The sequence below is a fragment of the Microtus pennsylvanicus genome, chromosome 4 (assembly GCF_037038515.1).
Source record: "Microtus pennsylvanicus isolate mMicPen1 chromosome 4, mMicPen1.hap1, whole genome shotgun sequence".
NCBI lineage: Eukaryota > Metazoa > Chordata > Mammalia > Rodentia > Cricetidae > Microtus > Microtus pennsylvanicus.
In genome coordinates this window covers 70,440,461-70,453,922 of record NC_134582.1, presented here as the reverse complement: position 1 = coordinate 70,453,922, position 13,462 = coordinate 70,440,461, and the positions used below count along the sequence as shown (strand labels likewise).

At 39.9% G+C, this 13,462-nt stretch overlaps 2 protein-coding genes across 6 annotated transcripts in view; both read left to right on the top strand.

Annotated features, from left to right (window-relative positions):
* Greb1l (GREB1 like retinoic acid receptor coactivator) overlaps nucleotides 1–13,462 on the top strand; it is a 254,743-nt gene that overhangs the window by 17,683 nt on the left and 223,598 nt on the right. The window lies entirely within an intron of this gene.
* LOC142848713 (acidic leucine-rich nuclear phosphoprotein 32 family member E-like) lies at nucleotides 9,509–10,570 on the top strand. 2 transcript variants are annotated; one of them, XM_075970897.1, is made up of 2 exons: nucleotides 9,509–9,562; nucleotides 9,932–10,570. In XM_075970897.1, the coding sequence occupies exons 1-2, from the start codon at nucleotides 9,509–9,511 to the stop codon at nucleotides 10,283–10,285; spliced, it is 408 nt and encodes a 135-aa protein (XP_075827012.1). In that variant the 3' UTR covers nucleotides 10,286–10,570. The 2 variants fall into 2 exon arrangements, with proteins under 2 accessions (XP_075827012.1, XP_075827011.1); XM_075970896.1 differs by having other exon boundaries at nucleotides 9,509–10,570.

Here is a 13,462-nt window from a genome sequence, read left to right as displayed (position 1 = left end):
CATTTCCACATAAATCCCAAGAAATTAGTGTATGAAGTTGTCTAGTTAGAACTAGTTATGTGATCACCAATTTTCTCCCCATCAGGACTGAAATTTGAATCTCTGAATGCATCGGTGTGTCTGTGATGGTCAGGGCAGCCAGCTGCCTTTGTGTATGCTTCATTTAAATGCAAATTTATCTGAGGGACCCCAAAGATGATTTCAAAAAATAAAGAGAATTTTAACATGAATAGTCATTTTTTCATGAGTACTGAAATCCTGTCTTATACTAAAGAAAGAGAAAGGAAGGAAAGAAGGATGAAAGAAAAAAAGAAAGAAAGAGAGAAAGAGAGAAAGGAAGAAAGAAAGAAAGAGAGAGAGAAAGGAAGAAAGAAACATTAAACAGCCAACACTGAACAATGTTATTTTTAAAGATTCTTAATTCATTATCAATTTTCTCTCATTTCTAAGAATTAAATGAAAAAAAATAATTTGTATGTTTTTAAAAGAAATATACCAATAGCTAAGGATGACGCTGGATGTCATTTTGTAGTATTATATAAAGAAAAATAGTAATGTTTCAAGAAGAAATCAAATGATAGAAATACATTTTAAAAAAATTATATCGGAGATACCCAAAAATAGCTATTGCAGACAGCATATGCACACTGATATAATGTATGACGTGCACATCTATGAGATATGTATGTATCTAGGATATATTTTATCCAATAAATAAAGCTTAGTCTCATCCTGTGATTATAAATTACACACTTTTTTAAGAGTGGTCATTTTTTCCCACTGAGACAAATAATCAAGATTGCAAATTCTGTGATTTGGTTTTTTCCATTGCCATGAATGTCCTCTCATGGAAGGGTACTGTCTGTGTCTCAAAAATCTTTTCTATTTGCCTACAATAAAACAGGCCATTTCTCAGGGCGCTGTTGATTGCATATTTTGAAATCATTTTTGTCTTCAGTCATTATCCTTCTAGCATGTGATTATCTTGTGTTAGAAAAACAAACAAATAGACCAAACCTCTTTGATCTACCCCAACCTTTCTATATGTTAATTTGGGGAGAGTGACACTACAGTATGCCAATAAAACGTACTCCTGCATTGATGTTTTCAAAGTAATTATAAAAAGGATTATAAAGTTTACTTAAGGAATTGTTATTGTTGGTTGATAAAATTTACTTAATCCCTATAAATGTAAATATTTCCCCAAGCCAACCCCTAAAGAGTCAAGGATTCCTTTCAAAGAAAAGAATTTATTTATTCTAAACCTAATTTTAGCATAAAGGAATGGGTTGAACGTTTTTAAAAACCAGGTTTCCATTGAGTGTTTAAGATTTGAGGACAATTCCTCACATTTGACTCTAATCATTACTGTTTTGAGTTCAAGACTGAGTTTTCTAGTAACCAATAGGGGTTTGAAATACGTGTGTATAGTAGAATTCTCAGTTACAGATTCTTTTGGATGAAAGTCAGATGCATCATTTTGTAAGCAAAACCTATGAGCATTTTTTTGTCCGTTTTCCCTGAGCTGCCGTGGCATATGCTGAGGTATTTCCTTGCGAGCAGAAATGTTAGCACCATCCTTACATGTACTGCTCCCTTCCGACACAAACCTTTCTCTTGCTTCTACAGCTTTTTCTCCTCCAAACTTAGGGTTAGAGGGAGTGAACTGTATATGCAGTCTCTTCTCTGTTTGAAGGACAGGTACATACAGGACACGAATCATACTTGTTCAAGTCCTGTGCTATGCTAATATATTTACTTTTTCATGTAGTTGCATCTTTTTAGATAAGGAAACCAACAAACAAATGAACAAAACGACACACTGTTCCACTCTGCAGTGTGGAACGAAGCCTGCCTAGTTTAATGTGTACTTTGTAACACAATTTTAATGTTTCTTAATTAGATTTAAAATTAGCGTTTATACCTATTACAATGATTTTTACTGGTAGCTTGTTAATGGTCATTGTGGTAAGTATTTCTGGGTTACAACCTAACCCCTTTGCAATGTGGTGGGCCAGTGCTGAGTCCCTGCCGCAAACATCTGTGAGGGACCCGTCCTCTGGAGTTTTTTCTTTCTGTTTTGTATTGAGAAGAACAGATTGCTGTGGACATTTTTCATTATTACATCGGTGGGACTTCATGGCATGTGTAGGAAACAGAGAATGGCTTGTTAGTGGCGTTTCATTTTCAGTAGCTGGGGCCTGGCCACTTTCTCAACTTATAAGGGCATTCTGTTTCAAGCATTAGATACCATTGAGGTGGAGGATGTGGGTAATTGGAAAGATGTCACCTGGTAAAGTGAAATGCTATCTGAATTCATTTCTGGAGTGTCAAGGCAAGTGGGGGATGGGAGAATGAAACTTGAATCAGTGACCATCTGGCTTAGATTTGGCTGATTTCCTGTGCATGGCTCTTTGTTCCCAGCACACAATAGGTTGTTCCTTTTAAAGATAAGAATTCTGCTGTTACTTTGTGCTGAATCAGCAGCTTTGGTTAGGGATTGCAAAGCAGGTTTGGGGTCCTTTCTATTGTTCTGAGGTTCCCATCCTGTCTTCATCAATTGTAACAATGTTCCAAAGGTTTTCTATAGAGAGGTGGTTTCTAGAGACACATTGAATAAAATAATTGGGAATGAAGCTTTCTAGTTTGGCGTTATCTGTTAAGAAATGGCAATTTTTTCCTCATCTCTAGTTTTCAGTGATACGTGGATTTTAACAAGCTTTTCTAATCAAATCTTCTGTCTGAACTTGAACTTTCCACTTGGTGGTTTAAAGAACTACACTAAATCTGGGTAAGGGTCTCATGCTGTGACCGTGCACTTCTCTGTGGCCTCCACTGCCATGTCTTCAAATCAGACTTTAGGAAGTTGAAGCTTCCCTCCTGTTAAATCGTCATAACTCTTTTTTAAAGAGGCGGTTACTGACTAGAAGTAGGGATTTTTTGCCTAGGATTTCAAGTAAGCCAGCCAACAGTTTTTGTAGCTCATCGCATATACAGCAGAGATCAGAATCTGGTTAATGGTCACTTTCCAGAAGACGAGGCTAACTTCAGTGCTATCATCTTGCTGTGCAGCCACGAAATAAAAAAAAAAAAAAAATCATGACTTTTCCCTTCTGAAGTGATAGGATGGCTGGTAGATTTTAAGTCAGTCATTTCGTTGAGCTCCCCCTTCCTTGCAGCTGAACTGGCTCCTCGCTCTCCAGTGCAGGTATCTCCAGCTTTCTCGGTGACTGCCTATAACTTTAGAAACTGAGCTTCCAATTGGAGTCGACTGCCTTGAAATCTAATCTTGGATTCTTTTGTGTGGATAAAGTACTTTTTTAGGTATTGCAGGATCTATGGGCCTGATCTTCAGAAGGAAGCTTACTAGTTAGTTCCTTGGAGATCTAATTATGGAGCAGATGGGACCTCATGCAACAGTTCAGTGTCCTTTGGTGCAATTAATTTTAGGTCCACATCTAGCAAAAGTGAATGAAAAGAAACAAAACAGCAGAATTGTTTTGTCCACTTGAAGCACTGTCCTTTCATATGTTGCCCCCTCCTTCCTGGAGTATCTTTAATTGATTATTGACTCTCTGATCCTGTCTAAGAAGGCTCAGAATTGCTTGCTGGCTAAATGCATTATTACTGGTTTGGAAGGACAGATGCTCTGGATATCACGAATGTTAATTAGAGTAGAATATTCTGGATTAAAGAATCAGTTACATAGAATAAGTCAGAATTAGCACCTACAGCAGCACAGCAGCAATTTCTCTTTATTTCTCCCCTGCTTTAATTTGGGGAGCTAGTTCGAGGGGAAGGTCTGAGCCTTTCCACCCATCCCCCACCTAGCTACCCTTCACCCCCAACCTCTAACAGTCCTTCAAGTCTCACTGAGGAATTGCAGTCTCTCCAGAGGCTTGGTTGCAGATGCCTGGAAAGTTTACACTGCAGAGAGTTGTTTTGTTTGGCATAGCTAATCAGGAACCAGGCTGGAATTGCTCATAGCTGTCATTCAGGTTTTGTTTCAAAGTCCAAGGACCTGCTGAGAAAAACAAAAAGCTAATGAAAGCTGACTGTATTTAGGCCTCAAGTCTATGGAATCCGAAATGATGCCCTGACAGTGCATTCTTATTCTCTCACATTCCTGCTGTTGCTACGGTAACAGATTTTTAGAGGCTTTTCATTTTCATTGTCAAGTATTTGCTACACTTATTGTTTTTCAGATTAGAGCAATTCAGATTATCTCCTTTTGAGATGAAGTAAAAAGAGAAAATAATGGGAATAAAATGTCTGAATCAATTACCCTGAATTCTAGTAAGATCAGGGTTTTGTTGTTTGTTTGTTTGTTTTGTTTTTATGTCTTAAAGTCCTTAGCTTCATGACACAAGTTGAAATTTAGGACAAGATCCTAAAGTTTAGAGGTGCTAAATATGTGAAATCCCCATTCCTGTAAAGGGCTCTAGTAAACATTCATTTGACCTGTGAAGAAGCATCCGAAGAGAAAAAGGTTTGTAGTGCAACGTCTTTAAAAATTGCTCCTTTTGACTGAAAAACCAAATAAGGTAAAGGAGCGATGTGCTTGCATTCTTATTTGTAAAAGGGAAATTCAAATAGTGTGGTCTCTTAGTATTGGCTCTCACAGATGTGTTGCCCTAATGCATGAACTTCATTTCCTTGAAAATGCTGTTAATTTTACAGTCCAAGCAGGGTACTCATTACCTGTAGTTTGATAACTAGTAAAGGAAAGATTAATTTTCTGCAGATTTGGTGTCCTTTGGAGTGGCTTTAGATTTGAAAGCCCACAGGGATGTGCTTCATGTGGTTGCTATTGTCAAGACGTTGACTCATTGAGAGAGAACTGTTTTTTCACAGATTTATCTCACATCTTCATCCAGTGTGGTTTCCCCTATGGCAATGTCTAGAATATGGAAATGATGCAGTTTTAGTACTGATTGGATCACACCACTAATTTGGTCCCAACCAAAACCCTATATTCATAGAGATAAGATCTGGCTTAAAATGAGAAGGGAGTATCTGCCAAGTAGAACAGAAGCCGTGGATCTGGAAGAGAAGTGGCCAAATGAGTCAGAAGGTCCTCATCTTCCTTCTGTATCCCAACCCAGAACATTATCTTCCCCCATCTCTGCCTCTCTGCACCCTATGACCGCAAAGGCCCCACTCAGCTCCCCTTTTCACTTTTGCTTACTAGGCCTGGTGTCCAGGTAGCTAGAGAAGCTGTGTTCTCAGCCTGTTAAAATTGTGTTCAGATATAGTTTTGCTTAATTTTTTTTTTGTTGTTGAGGAGAATGATTAGACTAGGTGATCTGACGGGAAAGAACATCAAGTGTTAAGCAGCTAATATTTCCAAGAAGATAAGGGATGCTGTGTAGCTGGAAAGGTTTATTCAAATTACCTTTAAAGCAGTGCTTTTCAAATAGTGCTTTGCAGAGGGCTCCACGCGTCTTGTGCTGTAGTCTTTTGCTTACTGGGGTAGAGAAGGGCCTGGCAGACGTGCTGAGTGGTGCTGAAGCTGCCTACGGAACAGGTTTACTTTAGCTTCTGTGTTAGATTTGTGCCTGGTCTTTTAAAAAACAATATACGTATTACACTTCTTAAAAAGTCTTGATAATTTTTACCATTTAGTCTAACAGATCAGAGTTTTAGTTCCAGTCAAAACCAAAATGATTCAGTCACAAGAGACTTAGATAATTTAAATAGAACGTTTGGTGAGTTGCGATTTCCACAATGTTAGTGGAAGATTTATGCTTGGAATAAAGGTTGGGTTGGATGTCATTCAAATTACTAATAGTTTATATAGTTGACTTTTTTCTCTTATTATTGGGGCTAGATGATAGTTTGGCACCTAGCTGTTCCCTATTGGGGTTGGGAGTAAAGACCTTCTCCTCACTGAACCGCAGCTCCAGAGACAGGAATGATGTCGTCACTGCTTTTGGATTCTTCAGATCTCAGCACAGATGCGAGGGGCCAAGAAGGACCTGTTTGTAGAAGCCCTGGCTTGACTGCCTGATTGCTCCACCTAGTCCTGGAGGTGATAAGGGAGGTATTCACAGGAATTTTCTCCAGCTTCCCTCTCTGCCCTTCAGGAACAGCAGTAACCACAAAGGAGATGGAAGATAACCCACCCTCTTTTTTTTTTTTTTTTTTTTTTTTTGGCCAGGAGGCCAGAATATGACTGTATCTGGAAAAGTGGCTCCTTGAGCCTAAGAGATAACTTGATTGTAGAAATCTTGAGTCTTTCTATGAATCGAGAAACTGAGGCCCAGCAGAAGGAATGAATCTTCTACGAGTCTTACACAGCTATGGAAATGCATTAGGAGAGAGTCATGTCAGCAGTCAGGACTTTAGGATTTTTTTTTCCTGTTGTCCATTGGTTTTAACATATTTAAAACTAGAAATAAAAGTCTGAGTCACAAGGTTTCCTAGACCCGAGACTGGGAGTCCAGTAGTGACCGAACTGAGGAGGGCAGACAGGTGCTTGGTAATTCTTCCACTCACAGGTCTTCCGTACTCTTCTTTGTACTTGGTGGAAAGGGGAAAGAATTCTCCAACTCCTGGAGATACTTTTTACCCAGAAGTCACTGGTGGTGAGCTTATGGAATTGAACTAATGGGACTTTTAGAAGCAATTAGAAACCTCAGCGTTCACTGTTATTGGTGATCTTTGTCATTGCTGCTTGAAGTTACCTGTACTTATAAAATTCAGATGAGTTTAGGAATAAGTTTCATGATGTTAACATCTTAGAGCTCAAATTGGAGGCTGGTCACACAGAGGCTTGAGAATATTTCTCTGGTCAGGTTTGTGTTGATGAGTATGAGGAATGCCTAGAGCCGGTATTGATTTCATCATTTAGGAAACCTTGGGGGCTGGAGAGATGGCTTAGTAGGTAAGAGTGCTTGCCTGCAAAGATGAAAACCTCAGTTCAGATCCACAGAACTCACCTACGAAGTCAAGCATGGTTTCACATGGCTGTAACCCCAATAATGGGGAGGCAAAGATGGGCGGTTCCTGAACACCCTAGACTACCAGCCTACTCAAAAAGGCAAGCTGCTAATTCAGTGAGAGACCTGTGTCAAGGCAATAATGTGGAAGGTAATAGAAAGACACCTATCATCTTAGTCTAGCCCCTGAATGTATGCACATGGGCATATGCCTACATACCATTACACCCATCCACTCAGGTGCTTAACACACACGCAATGCTGCTTATAGTTCTAAGGAAAGGGGGTGTTTTGTCTTCTCTTTCTCTGTTTCAACTGGATCCACTTAGGGTGTTTTTCATTAGGTGAATCTTTACAAATTCTAATTATGCATTCATGTTAATGTTCTAGTATATTCTGGGGCAAAGATGTCATGAGCACATTAGATTGAGAAGGACTCTAGTGTATAATATTTGTGTATATTTTACTGATGCTGGAAATATTTACAGAGCCAGGATTACAGCACAGGAAATACCTATTCATAATGGAGGAAGAGCATCTCCATTCATCTTGTGAACTTTTCATAGTACCTAGGAATGTCCTTTTCCCTAAGGCTGCTTTGTAATTAGGATATTATATATAATTTTGAAAACTGTTACTGCATTATTAAAGCAACTACGCATACCTTAGGACTTCATGTAAGAGGGTACTACAGACTTAAAGCCTGTCCTGTAGCGTAGGTGACACATAAGCTTTAGGCAACAAACAAAATAGAATATTAGGCATATGGAGAAAAGTAAGATATATAATTTGGAAACTGTTCCTATTTCTTAGGAGATTTTTAGAGCATGTTAAGACATAGTAGTGTACATTTTTAATTCGTTAAAAGAATATATTACGTGTGTGTGTGTGTGGTCATGGTTATGGTGTAGGTGGTCACACCTGGGACCTTCTGCATGCTCGGCTCTACTGTGAACAATACTGCCACCCCAAAGGTTACTTCAGAAGCCTTTGATAGTCCTTAGGTCTGTGTCTGCACGATTCTTCGTAGTAGTTCATTGATATGTTAATTAATTGCTCAATAAGCATGTTTAAGTTGTGCTGGGCAGCTCTGGAGATGAGAATGAGGGTCAGGGTGAAAGTTTCACAGGAGATGTAAGCATATGATAAGAAGGAACTAAGACAAGTTTTGCTTTATTACTAAGCACACCAGCAAGCTTACAATTGAAAATGATACATTTTCAAGCATCATCTTTCAGTCACTCAAACCCTCCTTAGGAAAGATAACTCCAGCTTCTGCTTGTGCATGATATGTAAAAGAACATGCACTGTCTTGCACTTGGCACTGTCACTTCACCCTGTTCTGGCAGCTGAAGGGACTTCTCTAAGGATGAAACGGGATGTCTGACATGGGTGAGAGGTTCCCGAGTGTTCCACAGAGGCTGGAGGATGGGCTGTTGCAAATGGAGAAACGAATCTCATGATGAGTGAAAACTGGAAGCCTCCCTTTCAGATATTGTGACATATTAATGTGCTTATTAGCTGATAAGCACTTTAGGGACAAAAAAGTAGGACACAGACTTAAGTGTAGAAAGTCACTTGGGTAGCATAATATACAAAAGCTGAGGAGTGAGCTGTGCAGAAGGACAGGAAGTTCTCCAAGTGAAGCAAAGGGTGACCAAGTGACTGAACCTAAGCCTAGAAAAACTGAATTTGAGTTATAAAAAACGTCCTGAAAATGGAGGCAACAAGATTGATAGTGAGGAAGCTGTGGGTTGAGACCATGTTTGATGTAGGTGCCTTTAGTGAGTACTAAGGGCCCATTGAAAGTTCCTGAAGAACAACAAGGCAACTTTGTTTTAGAAAGTGATTAAGCTGTTACATAAATCTGGATGTAGGGTGATGGAACCTGGGCATTAGTGTCAGAAATGAAAGAAAAGTCAAGAATTAAAAGAAGAAAAGAGGTAGGTGATTGCTATCAAACTTTAATATCATGGGGATAGGAGAAGGGGTAACAATTTCATAATCCAAGCCCGATCACCAAGAGAAGGACTCTAGCAATAGGAAATGGGAAGACAAATTAATGTTCTGGGGAAAGAGCTGACATATTTGACTTTAGATCGAGGTCGAGATGATAGGGAAACAGTCAAATAAAAGTGTGTGGGTAAGCTGGGCATGGTGGTACACACTTTTAATCTTGGAGGCAGGTAGATCTCTGTGAATTTAAGGCCAGTCTGGTCTACATAGTGAATTCCAGGGTTACATAGCAAGACCCTGTCTTCAAAAATTAAAATAAAGGAGTCTCGCAGCAGCCATTGAAGGGGAAGGAACTGCGGGCGCGCGCGTCTCTGTGTGTGAATGTGTGTGCGTGCCCGTGTGTGCGCGCGCGGGTGTGTGGACTAGAAGGTGGGGGCAGCCGAGTTCGTCCCAAGTCGTCGGACTCCATTTGCTATTCTTTTCTTTCTCCCCCACACCTGGGTGGTAGTGGGCGTCCGTCTTTGCGTCTCTTTTCATTCATCTCCTGACCTTTAGAGGTTTTTTAGGGTTGGGGGCAATGGGGCGGGCGCGCGATGGGAAAGGAGGAGGACATGGAGATGAAGAAGAAGATTAACCTGGAGTTGAAGAACAGAGCCCAGGAGGAGGTGGCAGAGTTAGTCCTTGATAATTGCTTGTGTGTCAATGGGGAGATCGAAGGCCTCAATGACACCTTTAAAGAACTGGAGTTTCTTAGTATGGCCAACGTGGAATTGAGTTCCTTGGCCCAGCTTCCCAGCTTGAATAAACTTCGAAAGTTGGAACTCAGCGACAATATAATATCTGGAGGCTTGGAAGTCCTGGCAGAGAAATGTCCAAATCTTACCTACCTCAATCTGAGTGGAAACAAAATCAAAGATCTCAGTACAGTAGAAGCTCTGCAAAATTTTAAGAATTTGAAAAGTCTCGACTTGTTTAACTGTGAGATCACAAACCTGGAGGACTACCGAGAAAGCGTTTTCAAGCTGCTGCAGCAGATTACCTACTTAGATGGATTCCACCAGGAGGACAACAAGGCCCCCGACTCGGAAGAGGAGGAAGAGGAGGATGGAGATGAAGATAAGGATGATGAGGAGGAAGATGAAGCTGGTCCACCTGAAGGATATGAAGAGGAGGAGGAAGAGGAGGAGGAAGATGAGGATGAAGCAGGTTCAGAAGCGGGAGAGGGAGAAGAGGAGGTGGGTCTCTCATACTTAATGAAAGAAGAAATTCAGGATGAAGAACATGATGATGATTATGTTGATGAAGGGGAAGAAGAGGAAGAAGAGGGTGTGCGGGGAGAGAAAAGGAAGCGAGATGCTGAAGATGATGGAGAGGAAGACAATGACTAGCCCCTCCAGGATGAGGTTGCTCCTGGGTGTGCAGTAGAGCAGCCATGTCTTGTTTCTTCATGTATGATAGCTGTCCCTAGAGGTGATGTGCAGCTTTTATAGGAAAGTGTGTTTTACTATTTGGCCTTACCATTCCGACTGAGATCTGCTTGTCTGTTCATCATAATGTATGTATGTAGAAAAAAAATTTTCATTCATCTTCCCGTTGTGAAATTCTCTAACATTATATTTAGATTCTGGATTTTTATAATTCATGCTTAATGTATTAGACATTTTAGCTCATAATTAAAACATGGTTGCTTTAAAAAAAATTAAAATAAAGTATGTAGTTAGAGGTGGGTCTAAAATTACTGAAGGAGATTAGAACTGTGTATGGACACAGCCTTATTGCTACTAAACCAGATGGCCCATGAGTAGATCATCTTCCATCCAAAGAGGGAAGGCAGGTGGTTTTCTGTTAGATAACTCCCACCAAACCTAATTTAAATGGGAGAGAATTGTTTCTAACGACAATGCAATGCCCAATATAAGGCTGAAGAGGTAAAGGTAATTTTATTATTTGATTCAAAAATTTCATGTCTATGTATAAGTGTGGGTTTTTTGTAGTATGATTAACTAAATGTATTACTATTTTGGCTCTTTAATGCTGGGGAGGAAAACAGAGTACCAGGATGATGTTTTGGGAAACTGCCCCTCCAATACAGTATGGTTGCTTTGTTGTCATTAAAAATGTCATATGCTTATGAAGTCTGAAATTTAGTGGACTAGTTTGTATTCTACAGGCATATTGTACATGTCTCTGACTTAGCAGTTTTTGATTGTTTTGGTGGCAAAATGACCAACTAATGCAGTACATTGTCTCCTGTGAAAGAAGTTGACGCTGTTTTGGATAACTAACCAACATAACTGCTGGCTGAAGCCACTTGGTACAGATAAGAGAAGACTCCATCTCTTGGACTCTTCCTTTTTGGACAATTTCAATGATCTCTTCCTTCCTCTTGATGTGTGCTTCCCTGTTCTCAGATAGCTGAGCTTGCTTAGCTTGTAGCTTCCTGCTCTTTAGGTATGTTCTCTGGAAATCTGTTTGTTCTTTGAAAACATACCTCTTGTCCCATGGCTGTGATCCAGGTGGCAGTGAGCTTTCTTAGGCCACACTGACGGGATCTCTTCAGACACGCAAACATTGGAGGTACTCTTTCACTTCCTGTTGCTCCCATGCCTGCCTGCCTGGTAGGACACTGTATTGTCCTGACATGGAGGCTGAAGATGGACAGTCAAAGGTTTGCAAAAATGATCAGCATATCTCTTATCATTTTGAGAGCTTGATTTGAGCTTCTAGTAGGGAAGCATAGCCATTTATCTACCTTCTCTACCAGGCAAGATCATCCTTTTTAACTGAATATGTAGCTTTGGAAGGGATTGGTCCAGAGGTGGGTGGAAGGAGGGGTCGATCATCAAGCCAGTTCAGTCACAGAGTAGGTCTCGGTGTCATCTGGGGTTATTATTTGCCTTTTGTCTCTTTGTCATCTTGTGTGGAGTGAGGCTGCAGAGTCCATAAGGCTAGAGCATAAGAGTTCACATGGACAAGCTAGGCACACACCCTACTCCCAATTCTGCCTGTCTTAGTTAGAGCTTCTAGTGCTGCAACAAAACACCATGACCAAAAAGCAAGCTGGGGAGGAAAGGGTTTCTCTGGCTTACACTTTTGTGTCACTGTTCATCACTGAAGGAAGTTAGGACAGGAATCCAAACAGGGCAGGATCCTGGAGTCAGGAACTGATGCAGAGGCCGTGGAGGGGTGTTCTTACTGGCTTGTTCCTCATGGCTTGTACAGTCTGCTGGGCCTTACCCCATCAATCAATAATTAAGAAAATGCCTCACCTACCTTTGTATTCTCTCCTGTACCTCTTGAGCCTTGAACTTTGACCTCTGCAGCAATAAAGCATCATTTCTCACATACAAGCTCATTTTTTAAGAAAAAGAATGCACGTTTTTAAGTGCTGCATTTAAAAATTATTCTAGTTTAATTAAATTCTTGCAAAGTATCCCTTCTGTAAAATTTGTGATACAATTCTGTGCCCTAAAGTGTATTTTTAATTAATAGATAGTTTATTATAGCAGTACATCAGTGTGATTTCTGTTTAGAGAACACACCACTACTTCTGTTAATAGTCAATAGTTGTTAGGTATGAAAGAGTTCCTTTTGCGGTTATTTAAAAAAAATCTCAAATTTCTTACTCTTTAAGCATAAAACTTTTTTGTTTTGTTTTGGTTTTTTGTTTGTTTGTTTGTTTTTTTCTAGACAAGATTTCTTTGTTCAGCTTTGGAGCCTGTCCTAGAACTTGCTCTGTAGATCAAATTGGTCTCGAACTCACAGAGACACACCTGTCTTTGCCTCCTGAGTGCTGGGATTAAAGGCGTGCACCACCACTGCCCGACAAGAATAAAACTTTTAAAAATACAAACAAACAAACAAACAAACAAAAATGCCTTATGACTGGACCTTATGGAGAAATTTTTTTCAGTTGCGGTCCCTTCCTTTCAGATAAGTTGACACAGACTAGCCACATTGCTCCTGACTCTTAGCAGTTGTGTAACCCTTTACTTAAGACAACTGAGCAATCATGTTGTTTTAACCTTACTTAAAACCCAAACAGTCTAAAGGTTTTCAGGCAACCTTAATTATTCATCCTTCAGTTCGTTCACTAGAAGGCCTAAGGCATAAAGCATTCTTAGGCACAGAGGAAGCAAGGTCCCCTGCTCACACAATGGATTATTTCCCTACTTGAATCTATATACTAACATTTGGAAGTATTTTTTAAAAAGCTTATATTTATTAAACATTATGTTCCAAGACTCTACTAAATGCCTTATGTTATTTTTTGGCATTTTATCTTTATCACTGTCTTTAGAAGTATGTGCTACAATTGTCTCCATCTTAGTAATTATTGGAGGTGTAATACTATGGATGTTTACATAGTAAATGCTACAGGTGGGATTAGATTCAAGGAAGTCTGACCCCAAGACCTGAACTCTTACCACTGTGTTATCTCAGTTTAAAGAAAGCACACCAATAAGATGGGAGAGAAATGGCTTGCTGCTCATCACCAGAATCCTATAACTGGTTTCAATCCCTATGAATACAAACACACACGCATACACAGACACACACACACA